This window comes from Aulonocara sp. 'chitande type north' Nkhata Bay, linkage group LG13, assembly GCF_057382095.1.
Source record: "Aulonocara sp. 'chitande type north' Nkhata Bay isolate Kocher_YH1m ecotype deep benthic linkage group LG13, A_spYH_male_GT1.1, whole genome shotgun sequence".
Lineage (NCBI taxonomy): Eukaryota > Metazoa > Chordata > Actinopteri > Cichliformes > Cichlidae > Aulonocara > Aulonocara sp. 'chitande type north' Nkhata Bay.
This window is the reverse complement of record NC_141356.1, coordinates 32,908,783-32,924,147: the sequence shown is the minus strand read 5'-3', so window position 1 is coordinate 32,924,147 and position 15,365 is coordinate 32,908,783. Positions and strand designations below refer to the sequence as shown.

Here is a 15,365-nt window from a genome sequence, read left to right as displayed (position 1 = left end):
TGGTATTTTCCAGATTTGCACAGTTTCAATGAAAAAATGTCTTCTCACAACAAAAGTATCCATCAGTACTTGACAAAAAAGTCAATAAATAGAAATAAATAACGTAAGGTTTGAGTAAAGATCAGAGCTGCCACCAGTTGAAGTGCACATTTTAGAATCTTGATAACAAACAGAAGTAATGAAAAATATTCAAAATGGGCCCCACCTGCACCCTCAAACACACACACACACACACACACACACACACACACACACACACACACACACACACACACACACACACACACACACACACACACACAAACACACACACACACACACACACGCAAAGTAATTGATTTGTTAGATTGTAATATTAAGTCATGAAGATTTTCAGCTTTTATTCAACAGCTTTAACAAAACTGTTGTGCAGGGATTACTGACGATTCTATTCAAATTATTTTCAGAGGCTCAGTATTTGGCTGAAGAGCTCAATAATGATGTTTTCACGGAGCAAAAGATTAAGAACCACATCTGGGTGCAGTTCCCCCCTCCAGGGGCGGGGGCACCTAGACCCGGTTTGTAGAGTACGCTTGGGGAGTGTGATCGTGTGTACAGCGTCTCTTTATGTTTGTCTCCACGTTGGTTGAGTGTGGAGTAAGTGCATATGAGAGCATGAGGGTGGGAATGGATGTTTGTATATGTGTGTGCCTGTATGTCTGTGTCTATATGTCAGGTTGGGTATCAGACGCCACCTCTCTGGGGACACCTCAGGCCCTCCAAGGTTTGGAGGCCTATCTCCGCCCACCACCACTTCCCCTGCCAGTGGCGGACTCCCTCAGGTGTCGGTGCGTTGGTGGTTCTTTGTGTCCGGGGATGGGCGTCCAGGTACACACCGGCTCACTCCTTGGCGGCCGCTTATCGGGGCCTGGAGCCTGGGGCTCGCTCGGGCCACTTCGGAGGTGGGGTGCCCCCGGCCTCTCGGCCTGGGGCTCGGTCACTCAGGCGCAGCTGGCTGCCGGCGGAGCTCACGGGCGCGTCACTGCAACCCCCCCTGGCTTCTGCTCCGCGGCTGCTGAGTGAGCCCTCATCTGGGACTCTCCTCAGCTCTTTCTGGGACAGTGGCGCAGCTGCCCCTCTGTTGGTCTTCCTTGGTCTCCTGTGTTCTGGGGGCCTCTGGATGTCTGGAGTTTTGATCTCCTCCATACCTGCTTCACGCCCTGGAGGACGGGGCTGTGGCCCCCCCACACCCTCTAGCAGATCATTACATGAAGGAACCTTTTAAAAACAAGCGCGTCCATGCTCACAGGTGTACACACGGGTGATCACACCCACAAACTACACCCTTTTTGGCTCCTACCTCAAAGCACACTGTGTTCTGTTGATCTTATGTGCTGCACAATAATGTTTAATATTTAGTATTTACTGTCATATTCCCATATATCATTGTGATGTTGTTTATTCTATTACTCTTGTTCTCTTCTGCTTGTTTTCTTTTTTCTTTCTCAGCAGGTGATCCAGGTGATTGATAGATGCATTTTTTTTTCTCTGCCCGTTCTGTTAGTTTTTGTCTTTTGCCCTTCTCCCCCGTCCCTCTTCTCAGCTGTTTCTCTTTCCCTCTTTCTTTCTCCCCTTCTTTCCCCCAGTCAAGTCTGTCCCGTATTCAGTAAGTGAAAATAAAATAAACAATAAAAGGTGAATCAAATGGACCATTATGGCAAGGCTGGGATGGTCAGTTTGGTAAAGTAAATCCGTTGGGCATCTTTCTTTGCCTTTAGACAACAATTCTGATGCAAAAGAGCCAAACGGGACAGGCAAAAAAAAAAAAAAAAAAAGAACCACATCATACTGCAAAAGCAAAGCAGAGAGACATACGACAAAAGATCTTGTAAAGATCTGACATATTAAACTTGAGACTTTAGCTAGTAAGTAACTGGAGGTTGTTAATCAGTTTCAGGTGTTTTGATGTTAATGACATTAACAACAGTTACAGTGGAGGGGCAACAATGACACAACCCCCAAACAGGAAGGCCACTGACAGTTTTTTCCTCCTCATCTTTTCTGACGGTTTGTTTTTTTCCACTGATTTTACTTGGCAATGGTCAGGTCACCACTAGCTGCATAAAGCCATACTCTACAGAGGTTTCACAGGTAGTCCAACTCCTCCAGGATGGTACATCGATACATGTCAGAAAGTTTACTGTCTCCCATGACACCTTTGCAAGGCCATGGGAAATATGGGTGCTGGGGATGCTGCAGCGCCCTCTGTTGCAAGAGGCACACATCACAGCACCTCCGGCCAAACGTAACAAAACAGATAAATATGTTGAAACACTTTAAATGCTATTCTTGTCATACAAGAAATGTGTGATTTAGAAAGTTGTGTTAAATAAGAAAAGATACTTTTTTTTCGTAATTAGCACTGTGTTCAAATGACATCACATAGTCACCAATAAAATAGAAGTGGTGCATTTTTTCCAAGTCACGTTTGGAGCATTGGGATGCAGGATGCTGTGGTAGCCATGCTGGTCAGGTCTGTCTTCAGTTTTAACTAAATCCCCAACAGTGTCACCAGCAAAGCCCGCCCACACCATCAAACCTCCTCCTCCATGCTTCACGGTGGGAACCGTACATGTAGAGACCATTGTTAAAGTTTTCTGTGTCACACAAAGACCGAGCAGGTGGAACCAAAGATCTCAGACTTGGACTCGTCAGACCAAAGCACAGATGTCCACTGGTCTAATGTCCGTTCCTTGTGTTTCTTGGCCCAAACAAATCTGTTCTGCTTGTTGCTTTTCCTTAGGCCTGGTTTCTCTGCAGCTATTTGACCATAAAGGCCTGATTCACTTCCACTGTGTCCCAAAACGTCGGCTGCATCCTCTGGAGGCCGCATTTGAAGGCCGATTACCAGGCGACGAAGGCTGTCCCAATTCGTCGACTCCTTCAAATGCGTCCTTCATTTTCCCGAATTTGAAGGATGGGTCGGGTGTGTCCTTCATGGCCCACCATATCCCAGAATTCATAGCACGGCCCAGCCAAATTTAAGCTGCCAACAATGGCGGCTGCTACTAAGTTTTAAAATTAGGCCTAAGTTGCTTGTGTAGTGCTCTCCTGATCCTCTCTGAACACTCTCCCTCAGTAAATGCTTTCCTGGAAGCATGTAATGCTGATATATGTTCAGCCCTCTAAGCCAGGTGGCTTATCCATCAACACAGAAAGAAGGTTGGGGTTTTGGCCAAACACAAGTTGATGTGGACTATAACCATGTATATTAAGCATACTGTTTTGGCCATAAGGGCCCAGTCTAGCGCAGTGTGCCAGTCACATCCTCGTTCCTTTTTTCCCTTCAGGAGGATTTCTGTAAGTGTCATGTTATGTCTCTCCAGTAGTCCGTTGCTCCAGGGACTATACCCCGCCGTTGTCTTTACCTCAATGTTGAGGTTTTCAGCCATGTCCAGAATCTCTGTGTTGTCGAACTCTCCGCCGTTATCCGTGTAGAGCTGCCTGGGGGCACCATGAAAACTTATCCAGGTGTGAATGAAGAAGTTGATGATCTCTGCAGCTTTCTTTGTCTTTACGATGCTGCCGGCACTGAAGCGTGTGAAGTGGTCGATGATGTGAAGGTACCACATGTCGGGCTCCAGCTCATGTAGATTCATCGCTACTGTCTCATTATACTCAGAAGCCAGGGGTAGACCAACAGCAGGTCTCGGCTTGGTTTTGCAATATCTCTGACAAATGTCACAGTCACGGACTATCTCTTGTAGAATAACTACTCATTGTTTGTCCTCTCCGTGAATCGCTATACAACCGTTGCAAGAGCTTGGTTCGCATTGCCGGCAATAAATCGGACTCGTTCCTGGTGGGTGATGGGCTCCGCCAGGGCTGGCCTTTGTCACCGGAGTGCTTTCACTTCAGTGGCCTCAGAATCTCATTTCTGCTTTTTGTGGATGATGTGGTTCTGTTGGCTTCATCGGGTGAGGGCCTCCAGCTCGCACTGGAACGGTTCACAGCCGAGTCTGAAGCAGCGGGAATGAGAATCAGCACCTCCAAATCTGAGGCCATGGTTCTCAGCCGGAAAAGGGTGGAGTGCCCACTCCGGGTCGGGGATGAGTTCCTGCCCCAAGTGGAGGAGTTCAAGTATCTCGGGGTCTAGTTCGCGAGTGATGGGAGAAGGGAGCCGGAGATCGACAGACGGATTGGTGCTGCAGCTGCAGTAATGCGGACGCTGCACCGGTCCGTCGTGGTGAAGAGGGAGCTGAGTGTAAAAGCGAAGCTCTCAATTTACCGGTCGATCTACGTCCCTACCCTCACCTATGGCCACGAGCTGTGGGTAGTGACCGAAAGAACGAGATCGCGGATACAAGCGGCAGAAATGAGCTTCCTCGGAAGGGTGGCTGGGCTCTCCCTTAGAGATAGGGTGAGAAGTTCGGCCATCCGGGAGGGGCTCAGAGTAGAGGAGTGGCCCGAGTTTTGCCTTAATCGTGTGCCACGGACCGGTTTATGTCCGACAATATTTTTATGGACCGGCCTTTAAGGTGTCGCGGATAAATACAACAAAATAAAATGAGTACCGGCACCAAAAATAAATAAATAAAATGTATTCATAGCATACGGGAAAAGACACAGGGAAACCAAGGTAACGATAAAAACAATAAATATTAACAATAAAATGAAGAAAAAAACCCTGTAAACCATAAATTTCACACCTGAACCTCAACACTCGCGGCACGGTACTAAACAACTCACAGACCGGTACAGGTGCATGGCCCGGGGGTTGGGGACCGCTGGTCTAAATTACCGAGCTAACAAAGCTACGTAAACAGAGCGAACATGAGAGCACCTGACCGCAGACGTCATTAATGCAGCGTAATTGATTAATCTCCCGATCCTCACTAAAGTTATAAACTGCCTCTGGAACCCAGTTGAGGTACAAAAAAATCTATTCAACAAAAATAGTGATGTAGTGGTTGTCGCTGTCCACTCCGCGATGAAGTACCGTTGTTTCGTTTGCATTTAGGACCTTTTTGCTCTGTAAGGAAAACTGCATCTTGATTCAGTTGAAAACGCCGGCTACTTTCCCTCCGAAAACCCGTTTCAGTGCAGACTTCATAGACGCAAACGTTAAGTCCGTGCACGCTGTCAGTGCAAGCTGTCGACTTTTCTCATCAAACAAGCTGCATCTAGAAGCTTAAATGCTAAAACAGCGTCGGGCAGCGTCATGTTGTACTTTTTCATCCGGTTATAGCACTGTTCAAAGGCTATAATGTAGTCTGCCATGGACACGCTGTGGTCCTTTGCAATGGAGTCAAAACACGAGTAAGCGTCATACGGTCTTTCTCTTCGCTCTGAAACACCGCATCCAGTAGTGTTTCCATACCGCCATCTTTGTTCAGATCTCCCGCTGGGATCTCCATGGCCGTTTCTCTGGCTCTCCGCTCGAGCCCCAGCGACACCGCGAGTGCCGGCTTCTTTTATCCAGCTCCGTAACTCGTCTCCAGATATTAACTTCATTCTTCCAGCACTCGTATGGCCTGGCTTCATCAAGCTTTGGTGGTACTTTATAATTGGAAACCATCCTCTGCTACCAATGTAAACTCAAAAGACACGACGTCGTAGTCTCACTCCAAGCGCTTTACATGTTTTACCACTCACACACAATAACAACAGCTCACCGCGGGCAACAGTACTCTTGCAATATAACAGAAAATTACATGTTAACAAGCCCAATTAATGTTTGATCTATGGTTTTTTATGTCTATTGCGGAGTCTTTAACTTAACTCCCTTGAGGGAACTGTTGCTGTGATTTGGCGCTACATAAATAAAATTGAACTGAATTGAGCCACATGTAACCAAGTGGAGCTGAGGAGATATGAAGTCACATACTGTTAATGGCTGGCACAGTCTGATAGGTAATTGTAACGAGGATGTGTCTGTTCAGAGCTGAGGCTGCGATGGGAATGGGGTGTGTCTGTGCAGGAATGTTTAGTTGTGTGCTGAGGAGATTCTGCTCCGCCCCCAAATCGACCCGAGTTTGCAGGAGAAAAGAATCATGACAACAACAGATGACAGCGCAGAGAGTGAGCCAAGAAACACTGCTTGTGATGAGCCACTGACCAGTCTCTGCATCGTTCCTGGCAGGCAGCAGGTTCTTTTGGCCACACCAGTTAGGCTGCAATGAAATGTCCCGCTTTTCCCAAGTAACTATAATCTTTACAGAACATAATCCCGTCACTTCTGTGGGGCCCGGGCTGACAGCTGGAGCAGGCTGCGTCTCCATATCTTCCGGAGTTGCACGAACGAAGGGCCGGGAATGTGTGGCATCTGAGGATGAAGCAGGAAGCAGGTTTTTTGTGAACTCCATCAACTAACCAACACACACATTCAAAACACTGGTTTGTAATTACAAGTTGAGCACTACTTTATTTTCAAGAAGACAGTTACTGTTGGAGGGTAAGCAGGAGGACAGAAGACGAGGAGCAACAATGCGTAATAAAGAGATCGCCCTGAAGGTAAGACCATCTGGGAAAAACAGGTTGTGCACTTCAGCTTCCTCCGAAAGATGTACTATATGTTAGGTTATTGGTTACTCTAAATTGTGCACTGATATGTAAGAATGTGGGTAAATATGATTTGTCCAGTCCAGTTTCCATTTAATGCCTGAGAATATTATGAGATTGGTGACAGCTAAGAGGGAAAAGTAAAGGGCTGCCCTCAGATATCAATAACATCTTGTTTACTTTGTCACTTCACCTGTTGACAAAAAAAATACTTAAAAAAACTGTTGTCCTGTCACTAGCAAAAAATGAAATAATAATAATAATAATAATGGATTGCATTTATACAGCGCTTTATAATTCCACTGTTCATCCACTCTCACACTCACACACTGGTGGAGGCAGCTACAGGTGTAGCCACAGCTGACAGAGGCAGGCTGACAGGAATAAAATAAGATAAAATAAAATATATAGAAATACAAAAACTGCCAGTTCATTTCTATGAATCAGCTGATTTCTTAAATGGTTAAAAATCCACGTGAATTAATTTCATGTTTCAAATCAGATGTTTCCTCTGGTGGTGTGGCCTGCTTGAAAGAGGATGCGATCCTCTTTAATATAAAAGTTGTAAGTTTGCCTGGGGTCTGCAGGGCTGAGCAGGTGACCCCGTTACCAAAGGACAGGTGCACTGGCCCAGCTTTGAATCTGACCCCAGGCTCTTTGCTGCTCTTTGTCTTTCCCACTCACTTTATGTTTTTCTGTATCCTGTTCACTAAAACACCTACTTCAGGTGAGAAAAGTCAGGAAAAATATTAACAGAGATTACTAGATCTCCCCGCTAAAAAACCCCACATGTATATTTTAACCACCCCATCAAAGTTAAGTTTGCAAAAAACAATATATTCAGTGTCAATGACCTGTCACGTCTTCAAGTACTTATAAAGTCAAGTACTTCGCTCTCTGCTGGTTTACTTGTGGTTCCCGTGATATTTAAGAGTAGAGTAGGAGACAGACACTCTCTCTACTTTTAACACTGGGCTTAAAACGGACCTTTTCCTACAAAGCTATAGTCAGAGCAGGACCAGGTGACCCTGAGTCCTCCCTTAGTTATGCTGCAGCAGTCTACTATGTTCCTTATTCACTCACTGTGTTTATGCACCACTCAGCATTTAATCATTAGTTATAACCTCTGGCTCTCTTCCACAGTGTGTCTTTTATCCTTTTTATCCTCCCCTCACCTCCACCCGGTCACAGCAGATGGCCCCGCCCCTCTCTGAGCCTGGTTCTGGTGCAGGTTTTGTCCTGTTAAAAGGGAGTTTTTCCTTCCCACTGTCACCAAATAGTTGCCCTATGGGAGTTATCTGATTGTTGTGATTTGGTGCTATGTAAAGAAAATTGAACTGAATTGAAAACTGAATGTGAAGCAGTACTAATGCATAAAAATAGGGTAATATCGTCAGGTAAGATTTATGGAGACATCATCACCCATCATGCTTGTTGCAGATGATGTGGTTCTGTTGGCTTCATCGGGCAATGGCCTCCAGCTCACACTGGAGCAGTTCGCAGCCGAGTGTGAAGCAGCAGGAATGAAAATCAGCACCTCCAAATCTGAGGCCATGGTCCTCCACCAGAAAAGGGTGGAGTGCCCACTCCGGGTCAGGGAGGAATTCCTGCCCTGGAGTGGAGGAGTTTGAGTATCTCGGGGTCTTGTTGGTGAGTGATGGGAGTAGAGTCGCTGCTCCTCCACAGCGAAAGGAGCCAGCTGAGGTGGCTCGGGCATCTGACTTGGATGCCTCCCGGGCGCCTCCTGGCTGAGGTGTTCCAGGCATGTCGGACCGGGAGGAGTCCCCGGGGCAGACCCAGGACACGCTGGAGAGATTATATCTCTCTGCTGGCCTGGGAACATTTGGTGTTCCCCTAAACAGGCTGAAGGAGGTGGCTGGGGAGAGGGAGGTCTGGTCTTCTCTAGTTAGGCTGCTGCCCCCGCCATCCAGCACTGGATAAGTGGAAGAAAATGGATGGATGGATGGATCATCATCCATGACCCTAAATAAACAAACAGAGCTACTTTCTTAATTTGTGTGAGCACCAGTTTAACCCCTGCCTCGATCTCCCCTATGTAGGCTGTAAAATAGCAGGGGTGATCATGCAATGTCATCCTGTCCTTCTAAGCAGCCTCAAATGCCACAAGCCAGTACACTCAATAAGACGAGGATTATCCCAGTGAGGAAACAGCCCTTTTTCTCTGGGCTAGAATGTTGCAACTTGCAAGTCTAATTTCAACTAAAAAGGCTATTTAGAGATACTGGAAATGTGGTAGGGCAATAAATCCTATTTTTATTCTGTTTAAAACATTTAACTAGTTCTTTTTTGACACCCTTATTTATTGTGAAAATTCACTAAATGCTGAAGCATTTGGAGAATGCTTCAGCCACAGGAACTGCATGTCTTTAGGAGGAAGCTGGAGTACTTGAGTACTCACCCAGATGTGGAGAGAGTGTGCATACCTGACACAGAAAGGCCCTGGCCAGATGCTGGCTACATACTCTGTGAGGCACAGTGCTAACCACCATGCCCGGGTTTTCTGTCTTTCTGTGCCCTGTGACACTGGCGACCTGTGTGTTCCCGTCCTCCTGCAGCTTGATTTTTAATGGCTTAGCAAATCAGAGTAACATAAATATATTTAAACAGGCCTCTGTCTGAACTGTGAACCAATACAGAATCAGGAAAATGGATTTGAAAAATAAAAAACAGATACGTTGAAAAAGTTCTCAGGACTCTGTTAGTGACACCCTGGAGACTTCCTAAACATGTCAGCCTATTTTCAACAAGGATACGCTGTCGGTCCCAAAGGCCACTCTCAGTTTCCTGAGATTTCTCTCTATTTGCTGAGTAAACTGTTTTACAATATTACAACGTGTAATGGTCCAAATTTAAAAATGAGTTCATTTGAAAAATGCATCTGTGAGATGTTGATTTCCTGTAATTAGGTGACTACAGACAACTCAAGAAGTCTGATTAGTTTCATACTGTAATGTATATGTATTATGCAATGAGCACAAACGCAATAAGGTGGATTTCCTTCAGAAATGGCAGGTTTTAAATGGCTTTAAATTGCTAAAAGTTAGTTAGACCAGTGTGGATAACTGAAACGCACTCAGCTGATCACAGTAACGCTCTAGCTCAGCAGTTTTATTGCTTATGTACAGGCTTTACACAGGACCTGTTGACTTTTCCAACTGGAGCTGTAAACCTTTGTTTGTCTGTGCATTTCTAACACAGATTGTCAGTATAATCTGAACAATTACCAGCTAAATGTGTTTGCCAGCTTTGGCAAAGCTCCCTCGCTCTTTTCCGCCCTTTTGCTATCAAAGATCAAAAGAAAAGGACTCCCCCTCACCCTTCAAACACCCCCACTGCAAACCCCATACATCCTTTCCACTCCATGTATCCCTCCTCCCAACCTCTTCTCTTTTTTAGCCATGATAGTTCAGCTGGAAAGCCAGCCGTAAATGATCTTTTGGCAGCGTAGTGTTTGGTTCATCCTTTAGAGTGCAAAGCTTTGAACACACATTTTTATGATGCATGTTTTAATTACAAACAGTTCAGCTGATCAAAGAGCAACTTGTAAAATAATGTGAATGAGCACAAACTGATGCTACTGATGCTAAACAGCTAAGGTCAATGAAGCTTTGGTAGTCATGTGACCATAACACAGCCTTGACAGTTTTAGTGGCGAAACTGTCCCAGGGTCTGCAGGCCAGGAGAGAACAGCAGTAAAGACGTTCAAACCAAACCTTGTGTTGCTCTGAAGTTATGTATCATATACTTTAGAAGTATCGGCCTCTAATTTATGGACCTGAATTCACCTGCGTGAGAAACTGAACATAGTGAAATAAAAAAGTAACTACAAAGTTTCTAAAGCTTCCATCCAAAACTCTCCCACAGAGGAGTGTTTTAATGTAACTGCAGATGAACAGTGAAGATGACTGAAGCTCACACATGTCTGCTGTTATGATAAAAAACGAGTTCTCAAAACGCATTTACACAAGCATCATTCACCCCATTCTTAAGGTGTTGTATTTTAAACATTAAACTTTTTACCATGTAACACCCGTACAGCAGCGAGCGCATCAGTGGGTAACGTGGAGTTTACTTCCACTGATACATGTGAACCAGAGGACTTGCAGACAGAATAACTGACCTCCTGCCAGGATGTATAGTTGTATAGTTTGACAACTGTAGCTTTATGGAAATGGAATTTTTTTGCAAATTGTAAATTTATTGAAATTGTAAATTTGTAAATATTTGTTAGAAGATAAAGATGATTTGTTTGAAATAAATTAACTGTTGGTTTTAGCAAGAAATTTTCTGGACAAAAGCTGATCCTGAAAAGGAAAAGTAACACATTTGCTTGTTTTTAATTTAGGTTTTTAGCAAAAACAAGTAGGCAGAAACAAGAACACGTAGTTAGAAGTTACAAAAACTCAAAGTAAACTTATTCAGCTTGTAGTTGGATTATCAGCTGTATTTAGACAGTGGCACAATGCGCACATTCACAGATCAAATCCGTTCAGTTTAATAGGGAACAGCTGTCTGTCAATAAGCCACACACAGACTTGAAGTATCTTGTTAATATTATTCATAATATTAATATTAAATATTTTTTCTTAAGCGATGTGGGATGTGATCCAACTCTGAGCACAGTTTCAGTGCTGGAGCCTGCACCACTATTCTCCAGTACACAAACTGAAATCAGCTGACTGTGGAACCAATAAGCAAACAGACTAAAAATTCCAAGAAATTGAACCACTGGGTACCAGTTCTCGATTCCCGTCCCCAATTAGCTATTCTTAATTTGGTTATTAGTGTGTATCGTTTTCTCCTAGCTCTGTGATTGACACAGAGTTAACTGGGGGAAATATTCCATTGATGCAGTGAAAAGTATGAAAGGCTGGGCAAAAACGTGGCTTACTTGCGAGCTGGAGTGAGTTACTCGTAGGAGGAGGTTGCCGAGAGAGTGTTTGAGCAGGAAATGTATCCAGCAGGTTCATTTACTGAGTCCAACAGAGAACAGAGTCGAGGAGGGCGGGCTGGTAGGTGACTCAGACAAGGACAAACCAAGGTTAATGCAGAGGAGCTAAAGGAGCAGGGGTCTCAAACTTAAATATTTTTTATAAAAATATACATATTTCCGAAAATGTAATTTTGTTTTTTACTTCAAATATTGTAGAACAACACTCGAATGTAATTTTCTTTTAACTGAAGCCCTTCATTGAACTCCCAAATAAACACTGTCTGTGCACACACGCATGCGCTGTTTTGCTGCGTTTTAACCTCTTTTTTTCTCTTTCAAGAACAACGTGATGTCATTAGAAATCTGACTTTTGCAGTGGAGGCCAACAACGTGTCGAGCCTAAAACGGGAAAGCAACACGTGACGTCATGACGTACAGACACGTTGCGTGTCGTCATCAGGCGGTGGTTCACTGCAAGAATGGCTTCCTGTCTCATCTCTGCCCCTGCTCTGTGAGCGATGAAACTTTACCGCTGTGCGTAATACACAAAGTAAACACGCAGAACCGGACATAGAGGCTTCGAGAGCGGCGCAGCGGTGCCCGAGGGCTCGCCATGCTGCTGTCTCAGCTGCCAGAGGATCTACTCTATTACATCTTATCTTATTTGGACTACAGATCTCTCAGTCGCCTCTCTCAAGTTTGTAGAAGCTTTTACCGCTTTGTAAACCGGGACGCTGTTTGGAAGAAGATTGCTAAAGCTCTTTTAAACACGGGCATTACTCGGGAGGGGAAGGACATGTAAGAAAACAGTCGCACACTTCTGAGCAAGCTGCTGGGTGTTTCTAGCTTAGCGTTAGCCTAACATGCAGCGTCCATTGGCCCGTGCTGCTGCCGCACCGTCTCACGCTGACAGCAGCTGACTCCACACCTGTGGCCGTGGCATGTTGTTGTGTGTAACCGTAAACGCTGTGGTCCCAGTGCATCATTTTACAGAAACCAGTGAACAGACTTCCTTTTACTTTAAATAAAAGTGATGCACTTTAAATCACTTTCAGCACTTTTGATTGAATGACAGCGATAAACGCGACTAAGTAGCTTTTCATAAAATGCGATGTGAAATTCAGGCTGCAGCATCACCTGCTTTGGCTTAAACGTACACGTGTTGCACATCTGTGACCACGAACACTGAGACAGCTGCCCTGATACTGCTTCTCAGTCAGCAGTGCAGTGTTTGAACCAAAGGTTCCACACCTGACCTCAGGTCCTGATCCTAGTATTTAGTTTAAGGTGCGAGCACTGTAAAGTCAGGAACCAGAGTAGGACTCGTGGTGTTGTCCTCATCTTGTCTGTCAGTTATTTTGTGTGTTTTTCACCCTTATCATGTTCAGCTTTTACATCGTTCCAGTCAGTTAGAAAACTGCAGTTTCAGACCTCTGATTGTCTGGCTTTTCAAAATAAAGTGCATCACTGAGAGTACGCCGAGCAGTAAAATGCATATACCAGCCATTTATGCAAATATCGAATTAGCCAATTATATGACAAGGTCAAGTATCATAACGGAGAAGAGAGTTAAACGTAAATGTTTGGTGACAGAGAGCTGCTCTGCGTTTTTCAAAAGATGCTAGCTTTTATAGAGAACGACCCAAAGAAGTCTGTCAGTGTGGACCCATTGATGCACACTGGGTCCTGGGTTCACCGGGCAGTTCCTGGATCAGTCTGTTGATTGCTCCCTACACTTGCCTCACGCGGGAGCACAGAGCACATCTTGAGTTGCTGCAATGAAATTTGGACCGGCCTCCCTCGTTTTTTCACTTTGTTTTTGCAGGTCTATGTATTCAGCCCCGTATGATTTTCATTTCTAACTAACGATGCTGCATCCTTTCAGTCCTAACACACTGTCCAGCCCATATGCAGGATGATTTGAGTTCCCATTGAGATCTGACGTCTTCCTTTCATTGTTTTTGAACTTTAGATGCACTTTCTTCCCTCACCTGTATGTGAGCAAGCACAGTTCTTAAAGAGGACAGCCTGCATGAACAACTAAGATGAAAACCACTGTCGTCATAGTGATCTCCAATTGTTCAGGCTAACATTAACTAGACCTGACCGTGCTGAATTTTCTTTGCAGTAAAATATCACCAAAACCGTTTGCATAGAGACAGAGTCGCAGTAGGAAGCTGAAAGAAAAAATCATTTGTGTAAACTCAGGCTGCAGCTCTCTATTTGTAATCTATCAACGAATCGAAATACTTTAGTTTTATTCATGAGCAATAACAAATATTCAAAAGAGAAAAATCAGGTCTTTTAAAGTGAATGCTCACTGCTTTCAATTGTAGAAATGTCGGTGCTTTTAAATGTAACTGCATACTAGACGAAACCCTTTGACTGTAAGTGCCAGATTAAAACGACATTTTTAAAAGAAAACATGAATCATCTCCAGTACAGTCAAAAAGTCTTCCCTCTGTATTCTTGGCAGGCTCTCTCGTTAATACGAGGCAGATGTTTGTGCTGCTGGAAGCAGAACCTTTATCATGGTGTGGACATTATTTAATAATAATAACAATTCAGGGTCCAAGCTGACACCCCTCAGCTCAGGGTTTAATGGCCCACGTACGTTTTTGTGTTTTTAATTATGAATGCATTTTTATTAATGCAATATTTTATATCACTTTTAATCTGAGAAATGTTACAAAAGAATTGAAATAATGTGGTCTGGTCCCCCCACGTCCCTTTAGACTCACCCACGTTTGCAGGTATCATGTCCTGCTGGCGTCAGCCTTCATTAAGCTGGATGTAAACATGCATCAACAACAACAACAATCAGACCAAGTCAACAGTTTGTCTGCATAGTATAATGGAACATGTGCAGGCTGAGGGTGGAGCAGCTGCACCCGTCACAGCTTGTTGATCAGGTGCTTTGATGGACTCCTGCTAACGTCGTCCCAGTAAAGGTTTTGTGGTGGTTACAGGAACAGCGCTGGTGTTTCTTTCACGCTCGCTGAGCTCAGCGTGCCGGTAACGGCTCCGCCTCTTCACGCTGTGTCAGCAGACTCTGTGCCAGGGTCATCATCACTGCTGCTGTGGTGTCGTCAGTGGGCTGTCAGACTTTGTATTCATTCTGTTGCAGGTCTGTTTTTAGTGGCACATGTGGGTGAAACGCTGGTGTTGACATCGTTTAACACAGCGGCGCGCTACAGAGCGTTTATAATCGAATTCCTCGCTGAAGCCGTAGGGTCAGGTGACCCTCTCAACAAGCTGATTCAAATGTATTGTGGGGTTATATGTAAGTTCAGTAAACAGCTCCTAAGATTATTGATGCAGTATTATTGTAGCGTCTTTATTTTAATATTAAGAGCCTTTAGGTGACTGTTGCTGTGATTTGGTGCTATATAAATAAAACTGAAATTGTAACCATAGTCTTTGACAGATGTTTGAGAAGTTCTGAACAACAGTTTGCACGTCACAGTTTTTCTGTGACAAAACATTTTATTTCATAAAAATGTTCACGTGTCATCTGAAAATGTATAGATTGATGAAAGGGTCAGATGTGCATTGTTTTCATGGATAATGCCACCAGCATTCAAACCCACACAGATCAAAGTGTAGTCATCTCGGTTGCTGCTGTCCCTGCAGATATCCTCTCATACGCCTGAAGGACAGAGTGAAGTTTGCTCAAAACTGGTACAGCGGGATCTGCAGAAGAAGAATTCCTCTGAGATGGAAAACTAAGTAAGTCCCCTGTTGCACCTTATTTCAGTTCACATCATGCACACATGTCCAGATGTACAACGAGAGTTTGGATTTCAGCGCCGTCAAAGATTAAACTTGTGATCGGTTTCACAGAAGAACTGTTCATCATATCTCTGCCTGA

The 15,365-nt window shown here is 44.4% G+C and overlaps 1 protein-coding gene across 1 annotated transcript in view; it reads left to right on the top strand.

Annotated features, from left to right (window-relative positions):
* Nucleotides 1-11,954: 11,954 nt before the first annotated feature.
* fbxw4 (F-box and WD repeat domain containing 4) overlaps nt 11,955-15,365 on the top strand; it is a 42,480-nt gene continuing 39,069 nt past the window's right edge. The window contains exons 1-2 of the mRNA XM_086260062.1: nt 11,955-12,292; nt 15,128-15,223. Coding sequence (XP_086116188.1) covers nt 12,108-12,292; nt 15,128-15,223 — 281 coding nt within the window. The 5' untranslated portion in view covers nt 11,955-12,107. The remainder of the gene's footprint in view (nt 12,293-15,127; nt 15,224-15,365) is intronic.